Raw genomic sequence first — 18832 nt, 5'->3', positions numbered from 1 at the left:
AAAAGAAAAGGAGAATTTTTGAATTGGGTTAAAAGGAGAATTAATTTCCGAGTATTGGGATTGACCCAAGTATGTCCAAACTATTTTCAAAGCAAGAAAGGGAAAGGAATAGAAAAATGTTTTTAAACTTTAGTTCTAGTAAAGTGGTGAAGGATCTTGTGAACCACGGAATAAAGATGAGCTTAAAGTGCCTATTCCGCATGGTAATTATGTGTATGATTAATCATACTGTGGGCGAAGTCTATTCGCCGAGTACTATATCACCCGGAACACTCTATGTTCGGGTAGGTGTCGTTCTTATGAACCTAGTGAGGCTAGCTAGGGATCATTCCAATGCTCCTATAAGTCCAGGGGATCAGTATTAGACTGGGCGATGAGCTCCTATAAGTCCAGGGGATCAGTATTAGACTGGGCGATGACCACTGAACCCGAGAGGGGATCAGTATTAGACTGGGCGATGACCACTGAACCCGAGTTCAACGCAGTATTAGACTGGGCGATGACCACTGAACCCGAGTTCAACGATCCATTAGACTGGGCGATGACCACTGAACCCGAGTTCAACGATCCAAGTGGTCAAAAGTGGAGAAAGGACTCCAAAGGCCTCACACTTTCTATCTAGGACTAAGTAGAATTTCGAAATATGAATAAAGTTACTCCGTAACTACAGGAAAGAGAGATGTCATAAGTGTTTAGGTACCCAAAGGTTGTGGGTGATCTCTCTCTTTGAAAAGTGAAAGGTGATGGGAATCTCATTACGAGGGAAAGGTTTTCCTACTAAGGTGATTACAAGCAAGATGTGTGATTTATGTTTTCTACTACTTAATAGTATGCTAAATTGTTTAACAATATATTATTGGGTATGTAAATGATTACCAAATGACCTTGTCAAGAGGGAAAATGTTATGAGACGTTATTAAATTGTGCTCATAATGTATGCAAGTTGCTATTTATAACTGTTGCAGGTAGAATCTTGCAGATGAGTAAGGTATAGGGTTTTCTATGTAACAATTTTTGCAAAACCTTTATTTAGTTTTGAATAACCCATGGATATCCTTACGTAGCCGTCATGCTAACTACACTTCACTGTGTTCTTATCAGATGCAGTCTAGTGTCAGTTCCTGCAGCCCGGTGAACTCTAAAAGTTCACCGGAGTATGTTTGTCAGGGCATGGATTATGATGACTACATACAGATGATGGAGGGAGAAGACCCATACGCACCTGGTTATGCTCCCGAGGCTCCCACCAACCCAAATACTCCTATGGCTCAGTCGGCCCCTTTTGTCTCTTGCCCAGTTATGGACGAGGTCCAGGCTGCTTACGGCTTTTACCCCATAGAGCCGTTAGATGGTAGCGATCCCCTAGAGTTCATTGTGCACTACCCCTACCCTTGGGACCCTAGTCCTCGGGATGTTTGGGAGGAGTGGTCGATGGTCATAACCACTTCTCGGTTTTTGGACCACATTACCTGGTATGAGGGGGAGTGGCACCTGGTCTTGGGAGAGTTCACCGGCCCCGTGTACCGCATGCTTGACTAGACGTCGGATCCTTGGGAGTCTTTGGGAAATTTTTTGGTGTACATATATTTTTGTAGCCTTAGTGATGGCTAGGCATGACCAGTTGCGTCTAGGTTGAACCTTGTTGGTATTTTGGCCCGAGGGGCAATCTTATGAATGTATTTTTGCAAGATTATATACTTTGCTTAATGAAGCTTCACCAGTTGATATGTATGAAAGTGTTAAGTATCTGTTGAGTGATTGTTGTGATGAGAAGAGTTCCTTTAGCCTGTGCACTTAGAGTGAGGTTCATCGATAAATGATAGGACTCTCTCTCTCTAGGTGTGGCGGTAATGCCTCGGATGTACGCGAAGGTAGCTCCGGGGTGTTACACGACCTCGGTAGAGTCCACTCTAGATGCACAGGCTAAAGAAGAAAACTGCTTCACACACACGCACTTTCTACTTGACATAACCATATATTCACTTTAGCAGAAAGAGACAAAAGTAGCTACATTAGCTACGAATATCTATATACCAGAGTTGACCACTAGAGTCCCAAAACACCAAGATTTAAGTTACTTACAAACTTACTAGCCAACTAAGTTTACTATGGCTACAAAAAAAAAATATTTACACAAAACATGTCCTTCCAAAACCTTCCCAACCAACCATCTACTCCAAGTGGCGGTACACCGGTCCGGTGTACGTTCCCCATACTAGATGCCACTCACCCGCAAACCAGGTGAGATGATCCAAAAAGTAGCAAGGAGTGATCACCATAGACCACTCATCCCAATACTCCGAAGGACTGGGGTCCCACGAATAGGGATAAATGACAACGAACTCTAGGGGATCACTCCCCTCTAACACCTCTATGGGATAAAACCCATGCCTAGCTTGGGCATCATCTAGGAAAGTCAGCTGCCAGTTGCGAACCGGGATGCGAGAGGGTGTAGATGGATAAGCTGGGGGAGGGCTATACTGCGGAGAAGGAGGAGCAGGTGGATCAGGAGCGTAGCTAGGAACGTAGGGGTCTTCGCCTATCAAAAACTATGAGTAGTCATCATAGTCCATAGTCGGGAATGTAAACTCAGATGAGCTCCCTGAGCTCATCGGGCTCCAGGAGCCCACACTAGATGACATCGGTTAAATAAAAACACATTGAAGTGTAGTTAGCACGACGGCTAAGTAAGGGATCCATGGGTCACCCAAAATTAAATAAAGGTTTGCAAAACAGGTATATTTAAACAAAACCTTTATTACCATTCTCCTCATTGACACTTTACCTGCAAATAGGTTATCAAGTATAGCTCGCGCAGGTAATAATCAAGAATGGAACAACAATAGAATTTCTTTGGATAAGGGATTGCTTAACAAGAAATACATTACTCAACGCATCACTAAACATTTAAGCATATAAACAAGTAGTGGAAAAATTTTATGGACTTCGCATTTGATCACCACCCTGTACTTGAAAATCTTCCTCATAGGGAAATTTCACTAACTTTTTCTCAAAGAGGGTTCATCAACACCCTTTCTTGCTTAAACAATCATCACATCTCTCTTTAGCGTAGCTACAGAGTAACTACATTTTCATACGAAATTCTCCACTTAGTTTCTTTGTAGAAAGCGTGAGGCCTTTGGAGTATTCTCTTGACTCCCTCTCTTGACCACTTGGATCATCGAACTCTGGTTCAGTGGTCATCACCCGGTCTAACACTGATCCCCTGGACGTAAGGTTCGTTAAAATGATCCCTAGCTGGCCCTACTAGGTCCATAGAAACGACACCTACCCGGACTTTCTAGAGTAACTATACTTTAAGTGTGCACACCCCCGCAGGAATACCTCATCCAAACGAGTTATATAGTACCCGGCAAATAGACTTCGCTCCTTCCATATGAATGATCATACTAAATATAACAACCTTGGGCAAGGGCACTTTAAGCCACCCGAAGGCTAATCAAGGTCCTCCCCAACTTTACTAGAAACTAAGGGTTTGAAAACAATTTTCCTTCTTCCTCATCCTTCTTGAGTCAAAAATTACTTTTTTGGACATATTCCACAAAACCAAGTTCCAACTTGAAATCATTCCACACTCTTAACTTTGTCCAAAAGTTTTTAATTCTCCAAACATTTTGATAATACACTAATTACCATACACCTGGGTAAATGAGTGTAACTATCCCACATTGTTCCATTATCACATCACATATGTACATAATACTTCATATATGTATATAGGCAATCAACATAACGCCTCACCCAATTTAGACATACTCACATAAAAGTGCACATACTACCCATATACATAGTATAATTTCCACAATACGCATACGTATAGGTATACAAGGTTAACATATATATCACATATATGTATATATACATAATACAACATTTTATTTTAATTATACAGACATACTCATTATGCATGTATTTATACCCATATACGCACATATACACGGTTTTACATATACATACATCACACGTATGTACATATATATATATACCATACTTATACGTACATACATATATCATATAATACACCTAGCATCTCTAATTTAGATATTTAGGCATATTAACTACCACATCTCCTCAACACAACAATTTATTCCTATATATTATGCAAAATACAATTTCATATATATTATACATACAATCATGTACACAAGATTTCCACCTAGATCTCATCATATTTCAACCAAACAATCAATTATCCAATTTCAAGTGACCTTAACCTACTTAAGGGATTCCTTACCTTGAGAAAGTTTACTAACACCGTAGAAAGCAAGTCTTGGATTTTTTCCCCAATTTTCACTCAAAACCCTAGGAGAAAAATTAACATCATAACAACAAATATTAAGAAACTAAGCTTAGATTCAAGGTCTAGGAAGGAAAATAAAGCTTTCTACCGAATGAAATTAAAGTTTTACCGAAAGACTTGAGACTTGTGAAGAAGCTTTGGCTATGGAAGTAGAGCTTTAATGGAGGAAAATGATGATCTCTCTCTCTCTCTCTTCTCCTCTAAAAATTCGGCCAAGTGAAGGAGAAAAGGAAAAAATTGGCTTTATGATCCTACTCTCACTTGGTTGACTAGAAAAAATTGGCTTTATGATCCTACTCTCACTTGGTTGACTAGTCTCACCAAGCTTTATGATCCTACTCTCACTTGGTTGACTAGTCTCACCAATACATGTGGTAAATAATTGTGACAAGTGTCACTTACTTACAATACATGTGGTAAATAATTGTGACAAGTGTCACTTACTTATGGTACATGTGGTAAATAATTGTGACAAGTGTCACTTACTTATGGTTTGATCTTGAAAAATATCTTAGCTAGACTGATCGGGATTAAAACAGATGAATTCTTGGTAGAAAATAATCTAAATCAAATAATTTTCGAAACCAAAAATTTATCGTAGAGTGAAACTTAAAATTGGGCCAGGTTCGGTACACCGCGAAATTTAGCGATGTACGATCAAAATAAATTTTCGCTGCTATGGGCTAATTTAATTAAATAGGAAATTCAAGAATAATAGTATGGTGTCTAATGATTCATTTCTTAGGACTATCGGGTCCGAACACCAGCTCCTAAAATTCTTACGGTTCTTGACCGGTACGTACGATCGCAGCTTATTAACAACTATTTTAACTAGCAAAAATTATTCTGAATATCTATGAATCATAACTTGAGCATGCCAATACTTTTTAGAATGAAATAAAATTTAAACCTCCCCCCTTTTTTTTTAAAGAAAGTATTTCGGGGTATTACAGTTTTCCTCCTCAGGTGCTTTTTCTTTTCGAAGTCTCTGAGCTACTTGTTGTGCAAGTGAAGTTGGGGAAGACATTTTCCCATAACATAGACAAGCAAAACACCATGCAAGGAAAATATTCTCCTCTTTCAATATAAGTGTGAACAATATTGCACTTAAAGAAAGATCATATAATCTCATTGCATGCAACATCATCTTGGCATTTCATCAACAATTCTATCATACACATACAATGATTAGCTCATTATACTCCATATTCAACCCATATTCAAAAAGTCAACAAAATGGTCAACTTCATCTTCTTCCTCAAGACTAGCTTGAGGTTGAAAAATGGAGAAAACATAAAAGTTCAAATTGGACCAAATAACATGTTGGATATGGTAATGTGGTACCTAATGAGTAGGAAAGTTGCAAACTTTACCAACCATGCCCCATATATCATCATAGATCTCATCATAACAAGAAAACATTCAAGGCATATGGGTTTTGAAATCTTGATATCATTAGGTGGATAAGCATGGAATACTTGTCATATATGGGCAATGTAAGCTACATACAAGTCTAAGAAGTCATATTATAGCAAGATTTTTCAAGAAAAGCTTCTATCAACAAAGACCCATACATATGCTTCAAAGAGATTTAAAGCTCTAGCATTCAAACACTTTAAGAGTAAAAGAGGAAGAAATTTACCTTTGGAAAGCTTTTGAGAGAAGAAAAAGACTAGAAGATCTTGCAAGGAAATGCTTTTTGATGAAGTGTTTTCAGCTTGAGAGTGATATTAGCTCGTGGTGGTGAAGAAATGGGGTAGGGAAGGGTTTTAAACTACTTCGCGCGAAATTTCCGCGAAAAATCTAGTGCTCGTCCACGCACGTCACCACGCGTGGTGGTGGGCGTGGCAGCTCACTGNCAATACATGTGGTAAATAATTGTGACAAGTGTCACTTACTTATGGTTTGATCTTGAAAAATATCTTAGCTAGACTGATCGGGATTAAAACAGATGAATTCTTGGTAGAAAATAATCTAAATCAAATAATTTTCGAAACCAAAAATTTATCGTAGAGTGAAACTTAAAATTGGGCCAGGTTCGGTACACCGCGAAATTTAGCGATGTACGATCAAAATAAATTTTCGCTGCTATGGGCTAATTTAATTAAATAGGAAATTCAAGAATAATAGTATGGTGTCTAATGATTCATTTCTTAGGACTATCGGGTCCGAACACCAGCTCCTAAAATTCTTACGGTTCTTGACCGGTACGTACGATCGCAGCTTATTAACAACTATTTTAACTAGCAAAAATTATTCTGAATATCTATGAATCATAACTTGAGCATGCCAATACTTTTTAGAATGAAATAAAATTTAAACCTCCCCCCTTTTTTTTTAAAGAAAGTATTTCGGGGTATTACAGTTTTCCTCCTCAGGTGCTTTTTCTTTTCGAAGTCTCTGAGCTACTTGTTGTGCAAGTGAAGTTGGGGAAGACATTTTCCCATAACATAGACAAGCAAAACACCATGCAAGGAAAATATTCTCCTCTTTCAATATAAGTGTGAACAATATTGCACTTAAAGAAAGATCATATAATCTCATTGCATGCAACATCATCTTGGCATTTCATCAACAATTCTATCATACACATACAATGATTAGCTCATTATACTCCATATTCAACCCATATTCAAAAAGTCAACAAAATGGTCAACTTCATCTTCTTCCTCAAGACTAGCTTGAGGTTGAAAAATGGAGAAAACATAAAAGTTCAAATTGGACCAAATAACATGTTGGATATGGTAATGTGGTACCTAATGAGTAGGAAAGTTGCAAACTTTACCAACCATGCCCCATATATCATCATAGATCTCATCATAACAAGAAAACATTCAAGGCATATGGGTTTTGAAATCTTGATATCATTAGGTGGATAAGCATGGAATACTTGTCATATATGGGCAATGTAAGCTACATACAAGTCTAAGAAGTCATATTATAGCAAGATTTTTCAAGAAAAGCTTCTATCAACAAAGACCCATACATATGCTTCAAAGAGATTTAAAGCTCTAGCATTCAAACACTTTAAGAGTAAAAGAGGAAGAAATTTACCTTTGGAAAGCTTTTGAGAGAAGAAAAAGACTAGAAGATCTTGCAAGGAAATGCTTTTTGATGAAGTGTTTTCAGCTTGAGAGTGATATTAGCTCGTGGTGGTGAAGAAATGGGGTAGGGAAGGGTTTTAAACTACTTCGCGCGAAATTTCCGCGAAAAATCTAGTGCTCGTCCACGCACGTCACCACGCGTGGTGGTGGGCGTGGCAGCTCACTGGTTTGTTCCCACGCCTGCTCACACGCGTGGTAGAAGGCGTGGCTGCTTACTGGAATTGTTCCACGCACGCTTACACGCGTGGTAGCAGGCGTGGAAGGCGTGATGTGCAAAATTTTACATTGATTTTTCCTTCCTTCCTTTGTTAATGATGATGCTTGTTGATCGATTGTGGGCAATTCGTGACTCTCGGGTTGATGATCTGTACTTGTTAGCTCAACCGAGGTTATAGAAACATTATTGAAACAACGAAAAAGAAGAGTATACTATGAATAATAAGAAAAACTTAAGGGAATGTAAGATAACATTGGGACTGCCTCCCAAGTGCACCATGGTTTAACGTCTCCTGGCCAGACGTGGTATGTCCTATCCTTCGAGGCACACCGATTTAGGGACCCGACCAAGCGTCCCGTGAACCTTAGCTTCAAGGTATGTCCCAAGATGGGTAACATCCTTGAATTCCCACGAAAATAAAGGAAGAACAATACATATGGTTAGAAGACTTTTAACCTCAAACACCCTCCCTAATTCTTCTAGGATGGTGTTAACTTCCTTTTCCGCGTCATCTCTTTTTCCCCTAAAGATATTTTCATTTGTAGTACTTGCTTCATACCATATCTCCTCACTCCCTTTCTCAATTTCGGTTTTAACAAGGTCTCCCCACTCAACTTTCTCTATAAGATCAAACGTGAAAATCCCATCATTTTCTACCATCCCTTCCTCACATTTTCTTTTCTAATCTTCCCATTCTACTTGGTTAGAAAAATTACTCTCACTCTCACATGAGTAGAATGAAGCATCATCCCCCTCACTTGTCAATTCAATTTCACCCAAGTCAAAGGATTCATCTTTCAAAAATTTAAAACAATCATATTCATCTTTAAACAAAAGAGAATCCTTACAATTATCAATCAATATATCACAATTTTCTACGGAATCATCCTACCGAAATTCAAAGTAATCATACTCACATGTAAGGAAAATATTAACGCAAAGGGAGTCATCCACGCAAGTGTCAAGAGTGTTTTCAATAAGAGCATAAGGATTTTCAAGAATATTAATGCAAGAAGGATTAAAGAATTTTACCACATAATTGCTTTTCATCTTCCCACACTACCTCGACGTCCTCATCCTCACTCTCCATTTCTACCTCTTTTTTATCTTCCAATTCAAAAATTGGAACTTCTTCAAGCACCGGGGCATAACATTCCACTTTCTCTTCAACATTCACCTTTCTTCTAACATTTTGTTTTTCACTCTCTTGTACAATCCTTGAATTGGCTTCCAAAGTTGGGATATCATCTATGATGGTGGAGTTAGCACGTGACTCATTAATTTTAATGAGCTCCTCCATCATGGTTAGCATCTTTGTTTCAACCTCTTCTAATGGAAGTCCTTCCTCCCGGAGGATAGCAAGATAGTCTTTCAATTCGCTCTTGATTTCGGCTTTTAAATTAGTCGTATCCTCCTTGGCCATCCTTGTGAATGCTTCTATTTTTTCTTTTAGAATTTCAATTTCGTCCTTGGCCGGTGGGATGTAATCATAAGGATTATGTGGGGTAAAATATTGGTTGGAAGGTGGTGTTTCAAAGGAATGTGAAGCATTGTTTTCTACATTGAATGGTAATGGAGGTGGGTAGTGGGTGTTTAGGTGGGAAGTAGGGAATGAAAATGGCTCGGGAGTATAGCTTGGGTCGATCGTTCTCATCATTGTACAAGCTTACTCTCAATATTTTGGGATATTTCTCTAGAGTTCAACAAGTCATTTTCTTGAAAATTGGGTGATTGTGAAGGGTAATTTTTTTGAAAGGTGGATGTGGTGTTTCATATGGGTGTGGATAATGACTGTGGGTATGAAATGGATAAGGATATGGGGGTGGTAAGTAGTGGTGTGGAAATGGGTAAGGATTTGGAGGTGGGTAGTGATATGTTGGTGGAGGGTAAGTATAAGTGGAATGGGGGTAATAGGGATATGGTTGGGGTAGAGGATTTCTATAAGATGGTCCTCCATGATGTGGGTAACCATGGGGATTCATTTGAGCACACGTTTGTAAGCTTCAATTGATTTGATGAAGAAAATTTCCTGTGCAAAGCTTAACAAACAACAAACAATTCGCAACTAGAAGTAGTTGCAAGTGAGTAGGAAAATATTCAAAGATAGTATGCTCACTTTCTCAATCAAATAAACAAAAATAAGAAAATAAAACAAACAAAAAGAAAGAAAGCAATTCAAGAACTCTTTCAAATCTACTTCAAAAATGTCAACACAATTCAAGAACCGTTTGCCATCCCCGGCAATGGCGCCATTTTGATGTTGTGAGTATGTGGTGAAGTGGATGTGTGATATGGAAGGTGTTAAAACGAAGAGTTAAGACTCCGCGAGTGTCGTGTCTCTCAAGGATGACAAATTGGAACGAATGTGTGTTGGCATTTAGGAAGTTGAAAGGGAAGAGTTACGGGAATGGCCAAGAGTAGGGTTCATTTGTAAGAAGGTAGAAGGTTGAAAGTGGTTGTGTACAAGGAATGGAAAGGCGGAGATTGGGGCTTGAGGCTTTCCTACGTGGTCTACCGTCTTATGGTTTTGCGAGCAAATGACGTAGATATGACTAGGGAGTTCATGGCACTTTACCAAGTGGCGTCACACTTTTGACTCCCACATCCTCATTCGGTTGGGGCATTTCATCGAACACTTTGTCTACCACTCCTCTCGGACATCGTCCTTTCGAACTAAGGGCGGAGATGTGGGTGAGTTAGACTCGTGAGTGGCCGCTATCGCGCACACACTCACTTTCTCTGGGTTTGCTACCTAATGTGGCCACACTTAGGCACAAAGGTTAAGGAACATCATCCACACAAGTTCATCATCCAACAATCAAGAAGCTCACATTTCTACAAGCAATTTCATATCAAAACAACCACATAGTTTAGCCTTGGGGCCACCAATCCCCTTTCTAATCTATTTTAACATACTAAAGAAACAAGAAGAAGAAATGAAAATCTCAAAGAAAACAAGCATTCAATTAAGACATTAGAGAGAAGAGTTACCATCCATAAGAATGGATCCTTTACATCTTGTTCTTGAAATTTCAATCTTCTATCTTGCCCTTGAATCTAATCTAATCTAGAAGAGAAGGAATTTTCCCCAAGAGGGGAAAAAACCCTCAAGAATTTCAGATCTAAACTATCCTAAGGCTGCCTCCTCTAGGTTTTGGGAAAAAGGGGTTTATATAGGTGATAAAAAGACAAATTTCCCGAAATGGCCCCTTTGGCCCGACCACGCATGCCACCACGCGTGGTGGAGGGCGTGGATGGCTACTGGAAATATTCCACGCCCCTCCACACGCGTGCAGGGCTGCGTAGGACGATTCTGCTTTGCGGCTTCGTTTGTATTTTGCTCTGTTTTGCCTCAAATCCCTTTCCGATCTGTAAAATACTTCAAAACTTTTCCTAGAATCAATGTTAGAAGATTTTAATCACATCTGAGCTAAAAATGCATGAGATTGCTATGATCGGATGGCAAAACGTTACACTTCCATTTCATTTTACTAATCTTGGTGCTTATCAATATGTGTCATTCCACTTTTAGTCCTTTTTTAAGAACATTATGTTGGTCATAGCATTATTATGACATGATTATTTGTGGTTCTCTGTCAATAAATATATTTGAATGGTATTAAAATTGACTTTAAATCATCTTCTTTCATAAATCACTCTAAATTTATTGTACCTATATTGTCACTTCCACCAGCATTTTGTCTTTTATCCCTAAGCTTTCTATGGACAGTTGGTGGCGCTGCAGCGGAGATTTATGCGGAGGTGCTGCTGCAGAGATTAATGCGGTGCGACATTGTTGTGCGAGCTACTACGGGCCTGAGTTGGCCGGTGTTGCGAAGAGGTTGTTGTGACAGTTGGAGGCGGTTTGGCAATGCTGCGAGTCTGCGACAAGAATTGAAATATATTGAATCTAAGAATGGAAGAATTGCATTGTTGTGGAAGAAGTGGGCTGACATGTATTTGATTAATGGAAATTAGGGATTTTTGTAAAACTAATAAAAATAAAAATATACATTTTATATCAAAAAGATAAAAATATCCTAATAGTTAATAGTAGGTTAACGGTTTTATTAACGTTTGGCTATGGGTACCAAAATCAAATTTATTTTTTATTTCAGATCAACATGGTTGTTTGGTACATGCATAGTGGATGCTCAAGGCATATGACAAGTGAAAGGTTAAATCTGAGCAACTTCCAAGTTCCAAGCAGTCAGTGGTCCTATGGTGATTTTTTGGTGGTGAGACAAGTGGAAAAACCAAAGGGATAAACCAATAACGTGGTGAGACAAGTGGAAAAACCAAAGGGATAAACCAATAACCACTTGGTTCAAAGCCACACGCTCTACCACTAAGGTAATATAGATAACTATAATATATCACTTAAAGCTTTCTAAGGTAATATAGATAACTATAATATATCACTTAAAGCTTTATTCGAAGGTCGAAAACAACACATTTAGATTTTGGGGGTGTTACAATCCTAGTCCGCTTTCTTTTATTGTTGTTTGTCTTTTGTATACTCTCTCGTTTGCTTTCTAAATTCTTTTGTACTATGAGTTGCTTAGAGTGATGTTTGACACACTTGCAATCCTCTCGATACCAATCTCTTGAAGCTTCCAAATTTACCATTCCTTGAGTACAACACTCGGGCCCTTAACTCTCCGTTTTATCCTTTCACCGAGCTTTATACACACGTGAGCACAAAGAAAGCCACTTTCAGGTAACAACCATTCGCGGAACAGATCGAATCATAACTTTATGAATGGTAAACCCAAAAGGTTCAATAAGCCTTAGAGGTCATCTAGTAGACCAATAAGAAGCGCTGGAAGGTTATTCTCTTCTGATGAGGACTGGCTTATAGTCCATGAACCGATATCAAAAGTGTAATTTGAATAGTTTCATAGACACAAGCAAATGTTCTATTCTAGGGTCCATAGTTACATGCATAAACCCCAAATTCAAAAATATTATTCACCTAAAAAGCCTAAGCAATTTCAAAAGATCCCTTATGATTATGATGTTTTCAACGACTACATTAGACCGAGACTTGGTTTAACTAGCTCAAGGTTTAAATGGATGCCTGAGCTCACTAAACAGCAAGGACCCAAGAAGGTATGGGTACCAAAATCAAATTAATTTTTTATTTCAGATCAACATGGTTATTTGGTACATGCATAGTGGATGCTCAAGGCATATGACAAGTGAAAGGTTAAATCTGAGCAACTTCCGAGTTCCAAGCAGTCAGTGGTCCTATGGTGATTTTTTTGTGGTGAGACAAGTGGAAAAACCAAAGGGATAAACCAATAACCACTTGGTTCAAAGCCACACGCTCTACCACTAAGGTAATATAGATAACTATAATATATCACTTAAAGCTTTATTCGAAGGTCGAAAACAACACATTTAGATTTTGGGGGTGTTACAATCCTAGTCCACTTTCTTTTATTGTTGTTTGTCTTTTGTATACTCTCTCGTTTGCTTTCTAAATTCTTTTGTACTATGAGTTGCTTAGAGTGATGTTTGACACACTTGCAATACCGTAACGAAATTCGACAATTTCCAATTCACAATTTGGTAATTTCATATATCGCAGACCACAACTCAACTGATTCTTCAATTCTTCTTAGCTTGATCACACAAACTCTCAAGTTTCAAGTTCTTCAATTCTCTTAACAGGTAATTAAAATTACGTATTTTGAGCTAAAATTGCTTAGAAAAATTTTATCGGGAGAAAAGATAGGGACAATGAGTATATTGAATTCATTGAAACAGATGAGTTGTTTTTCAAATGTTACTATTGCATACCGAATATTATTGACTATCCTGATTACTATTGCCTCTACAGAAAAGAGTTTTTCAAAGTAGAAATTGTTGAAATCTTACTTACGATTAAGTATGTTGTAAGAGAGACTCATTGGATTAACTTTAATCTATATTGAAAATGAGCTTTTGGAAGAAGTTGACATCAAAAGTTTTATTGGTATTTTTTGTCTAAATGTACACAACGCATGTCACTTTTTAAATAAAATTATATATATTTTTTTATACAATATTTATATTTTGATACAACTTTTTAAACAACTATTATTTATATATAGAAATTACTCGAAAAAAAAAGGCCCAAATTAAAATATGGCACAAGGCCCCAATTTTTATTGGAACGACCCTGATCACTAATCAGTGAGGAGAATGGTGAAATCGTTCTTTCCGCAAGGAGGAAAAAGAACATGTATGTGGTTGATTAGGATTCGGAGAGACCAAATATTTGCCTGTAGCAAGAGGTAACTCAGACCTTAGTTGGGAATGGCACAACAAGCTCAACCATCTCAACTTTAAGGCGATCAATAAGCTAGCCAGAGGAGAATTAGTATAGGGACTACCAAACAAGACTTACAATAAAGATAGGGTTTGTGAAACTTGTCAAAAGGGTAAACAAATTAAATCTTCATTTAAAATATAAGACATAAAATGTAAGAAAAATCTACAGATATAAAAACATAAATGACTTTATTTATAAGGTTTCTTTTAAAACATGTATAAATATTAGTTGTGAACTAGTTTTATAATTAAAAAAATTCAAAAATAATACACTATTCAAAGGGGCCTAAGTCACAAGGTCAAGGTTTCAAATTCGTTTTGTAAGATATGGATATCAATATAGTACATAAAAAGAGTAGACTATACATGCATTTCCAATGTAGATATTTTCACCGTTAAGAAGGTTGCATGTGGTCAACTTGTGTGCCGCTAGGCACCACTTTAGAGTGATTTTCAGTTGGTGATTATTCATACTTTTTTTCTTTTTAAATTTTAATTTTAGATTTTTAAATATTTATATGGCAAAAAAGACCTATAAAAAACCTCAAATAATTTACCTTGCTCAAAATGTATATAGGTAAATACAAGGATGTATAAGACTAGCATAAGCAATTTTGATGCTTTCGATATGTCACGTCATTGATCATGTCATTTTTTAAATCTGATGTGTAATGAAACACTAGCAACTGTTAATCTTTACAAACTAACAAAAGCTACTTTATTAGGCAACCAAATTCACGGCTCGCCTCGTAAAAGGGCAGGGTGTGCTTACTTTGTTAAAGAATATTGTAGAGATAAATAAGGTCAAGGGTGTTTGTCTTTAGATAGTGACTGCGGGTCAAAAATAAATATTAAAAAATATTTAATAATAGCTACGTATTGTACAATTATTTCTTTTCAAATAATAAACCAAACATTAAAAAAAATAAAAAAGAGTATTGGTTTCTACTGGTTTTCGACGGAAACCAGTACAAACCAAACTGGTTTTCGTGAGAAATCAGGAGAAACTAGACTGGTTTTCATCGAAAACCATACTGGTTTCTGAGTTTATATTGATTTTCGATGAAACCAGTCAAGGTAGAAGCCAAGAAGAAGAAGTAGTTGGGTCCGGAAAATAATCTCCCACAAAAAAGAAAAAAAAGAAAAAAGGGGGAAGTCATTTTCTAGAAAAACCAAACTACTTTTCCTTTGATTGGAAATCATTTTCCGTTGACTTCAATTTTCCACCCTCTCCCAAACATTGAAAATCTGGAAATTGATTTACAAAAATCATTTTTCGAATTTCCAAACATACACATAATCTTTTCAAACTGACAAAAGCTACTAAGGCAACCAAATTCACGGCTCGCCTTGTCAAAGGGCAAGGTGGGCCTACTTTGTTAAAGAATATTGTAGAGATAAATATAAGTTAAGGGTGTATGTCTTTAGATAGTGACTACGGGTCAAAAATAAAGATTAACAACATTATACTTACATTTTTGGCATGTACCTCAATATATAGGAATAAGGTTCAAATGAGTCATTCAACTTTTATGAAAAATGTAATTAATTGATTGAACTCCACAAAGAGTTAATGTCGCCTCCATCGAGGCTCAAACTCACTCCCTTCTATATAAGAGTGCAACGAGGTGCCAATAGACCACAAGGTTTTGGCAACAATAATAATAATTATTATAATCATAATAATTATAATTATTATTATTATTATTATTAAAGTAATAAAACTTTAACTCAATTTGAAACAAGGACAATGATACGACGATAGCATTTTAACTCCATATTCCCCATGGCTACCATGCCAACTTCACCTTGACTGTCATGGTAATAAAAAACTATGGAATTAAAAAACAAATAAAGAGAGAGAGAGAGATGGGGGAAGAGACGAGGTGTAGAGTAGCAATATTCAACAAAAACTTTATAATTGTCATGGCTTCACCTTAGATGGCATGGCAGTGGCAATTAACATGGAATTAAAATAAAATGGGGGAGAAAGGATGAGGAAGAAAGTTGGATTAATTAGATTGAAATAATAATAATTAGCAATAAATAGATGAGTTGTAGTTCAAAAATTTGATGTGACATCTTAGTCAGTTATGTTATTATAACTTGTTATAAGAAGTAAAAAAGGATTTAATTACACCAATTTTTTTCAAATTTAATAACATATTTGGAATTTTTAGAATTTAATGTTTTTAATTGCATTTTTATAAAATTTGAAATGGCCTATTTCCCCTGATCCCTAAAATATATTTCAGAAATGACCCCAAAACGTTTGATAGAAATAAAAGATTTTGTGCATCCGAAGGAGAAATAGTGAGGGCAACTGGGTCTTTTCACTGGAAGGTGTGCTTGCGACCTCCATATACAGCGCCTGAAGGAACAGACTCGCCCAGACGCCCACGGTCTTCTATCTCTCTCTCTCTCTCTCTCTATATATATATACCTTCTTAGAATATCATATACTCCGTACATATACTTCCCTTGCATCTCTAGTTCTTTGTTCGGAGAGCTCTTATAGAAACAATCTCTGTATTCAGTATTAATATTGGAAAAGGTTTGGCAGAGTGTTTTTGTTTAGTAATGGCGGCAGAGCCGGTGAAGTCACAGCCGCTCCACAATTTCTCTCTGGCACATCTCAAATGGGGCCACAGGAGCCACCAACGCTTCCGCCGACGGGACTCTCCACCGTCCGCCGCCGAACTTAACGCCAACACCGTCCAGCGTCGTCCTTCTCCTCCTTCCGGCGAGTCTGGCCCCAAAGTTCCTTCACCCGGATCGCTGCCTGAGTTTCCATTCTCTCTTTGCTCCACCCAGAAGCGACACGGAGAGGAAGGGGAGACGAAGACGTGGAAGCTGAGGCCGAGGAAGGCGAGGAACGGTGAAATGCAGGAAACCAATTGCGTAGTTGACAAGAACAGCGGGTCTGAGAGGCTTGGAGGGATTGCGGAAGGGCACCGCGCGATGGAGAGGAAGGAGAAGAAGAAGAAGAAGAAGAGGAAGTTCTGGATCTCGCTTTCGAGGGAGGAGATTGAGGAAGACGTTTATTCTTTGACTGGGTCCAGACCCGCGAGGCGACCCAAGAAACGCCCCAAAGCCGTTCAAAAGTTAGTCGACGTACGTAATCTCATCAGATTAGATAATAAACAAAACAATTTTCTTTTCTTTTCTGCTCTCTACTCTATCTATGTTCACAATCCTTCTTTTGCAGACTGTTTTCCCTGGATTGTATTTGGTTGGACTCACTGTTGACTCGTATCGAGTTCACGAGTCTCTGGTACATGCTCCTCTCTCTCTCTCTATATATATATAATATATATTCCTCTTGGGGTGGGGTGATAGTGCACCTTTGTGTTTATGTTGTCTAGATTGAGATAATTTTGGAAATCAGATATTTGGGTTTCTTAATTTCGAAAGATTGAATTGAAAAGTTGCATATTAATATGCTTCTTGTTGCAGAAGTAGATGTGAGGAGATAAAGAGCTTGAGAGTTAGCTGCATGCCTACTTGATGGCTCAGTTGGAGGGAGGTATAAAGAACTGAGTTCTGTAAAAGGAAGGGATGTTACCATACTTTTTTTAGTTTTTTTTTTTTTGGACATCTGATTCTGACAGGGTTGATTATGGTAGCTAGCTAGCTTAAAATATGTAAAAGACAAACTACAAACATTGACATGTTATCAGTTGAAGCTTGATTTTGTGAAATTCATTTTTGTGGCTTGGCAGGCTTCCAGACTCTCAGTTTGGAGGCAGATCAGAGCTCATATTTAGACAGTATGGAGAAGCTGCTTGTTTCCTGTTTTGGCACATCGGCCTCCTCTACCCAATATATCTTTGCCAAGTGGAACACACGGCAAAGGTTGGAAATTTATGTTATACGTACATGCATTATCTATCTATTTTCAATTGCTATAAATAATGAGGCTAATCTCTTGTTCAGTTAGTTAAGTTAGGAAAATGTGTTGAATTTTTTTGGTATTCTAGCTAATTGGGTTTGGTGGATTGAAGAATTTGTGAGTGAGTTGCTTTAATTGAAGAAGGATCATTGTGGCTGTTAGCCTTCCTGGCTTTTGTTCTTTTTACCTATCATGAGAAACAATCAAACAGTGCATTTCTAGAATCCAACTTTGTTTGAGATATGGGACAAGTATAGTAAAAATGCATGAAATCAAGCAGCATATTAGTTGTCAGTACTAATTTGAGCTTAATCTGATCTGAATTAAGATGCATATGTTGACAAATATGTATGATGAGCTCTGTTTCATGTAGCAGCCAGCAGTTTTTCCAATCCAATTGGAGGAAGGATGATGTTATATGGTTGGAGAGTATAAATAATGCTCCTTAGTTTTGATTGTTTAGAAAGTAGGTGTAGATACAAAGGGTTGAAAGCAAGAGGGTTATTTTATGATTTAGTCTTCGTTTATATGTATTGTCTTTTACAATCTGAATTATTCACCCATGACCTGAATGAATATTGATTGTTCTTTGATGTCTATTCTCTATTATAGAATTTAGCAAATACGTCCAGGAGTCCTTGGAAGTTTCAGAAGTAGTATTTTGTTCATGTTAGATTTCGGGCATGCTATTTTGTATGTGTAGTGTTTCTTAATGAGGCTAACCAGTGGACCGGGCATGCTATTTTGTATGCGTAGTGTTCTTAATGAGGCTAACCAGTGGACTACCTGCATCAACGTTGGGTTTTGAGTTTTGACTGCCCCTAGAGCTAGAATGTAGCACCACTTATCATCTGCATTTTCTTGGCCACCACAACTTTTGGATTCTGTTTGCCTTCTAACATGCTATAGGCCTTCTACAAGACTAGAATAACTCATCACTCACGAGTCACGCCCCCCATCTTTTTAACATTTTCTCTCAA

At 37.6% G+C, this 18832-nt stretch overlaps 1 protein-coding gene across 1 annotated transcript; it reads left to right on the top strand.

Moving 5' to 3' along the window:
• The first annotated feature begins 16366 nt into the window (after positions 1-16366).
• On the top strand, positions 16367-17914 carry LOC116001026. The gene is made up of 3 exons (XM_031240927.1): positions 16367-17074; positions 17169-17234; positions 17417-17914. The coding sequence occupies exons 1-3, from the start codon at positions 16541-16543 to the stop codon at positions 17420-17422; spliced, it is 606 nt and encodes a 201-aa protein (XP_031096787.1). The 5' UTR covers positions 16367-16540; the 3' UTR covers positions 17423-17914.
• The last annotated feature ends 918 nt before the right edge of the window (positions 17915-18832 follow it).

The sequence above is a fragment of the Ipomoea triloba genome, chromosome 13, assembly GCF_003576645.1.
Source record: "Ipomoea triloba cultivar NCNSP0323 chromosome 13, ASM357664v1".
Taxonomy (NCBI): Eukaryota; Viridiplantae; Streptophyta; class Magnoliopsida; order Solanales; family Convolvulaceae; genus Ipomoea; species Ipomoea triloba.
The sequence above is the reverse complement of the archived record's forward strand: the minus strand, read 5'-3'. Positions and strand labels throughout refer to the sequence as shown.

Coding starts and splice junctions, on each gene's coding strand:
- LOC116001026 (XM_031240927.1), top strand. CDS start 16,541: ATGGCGGCAGAGCCGGTGAAGTCACAGCCGCTCCACAATTTCTCTCTG. Junction 17,075..17,168: donor CCGTTCAAAAGTTAGTCGAC/GTACGTAATCTC, acceptor CTTCTTTTGCAG/ACTGTTTTCCCTGGATTGTA.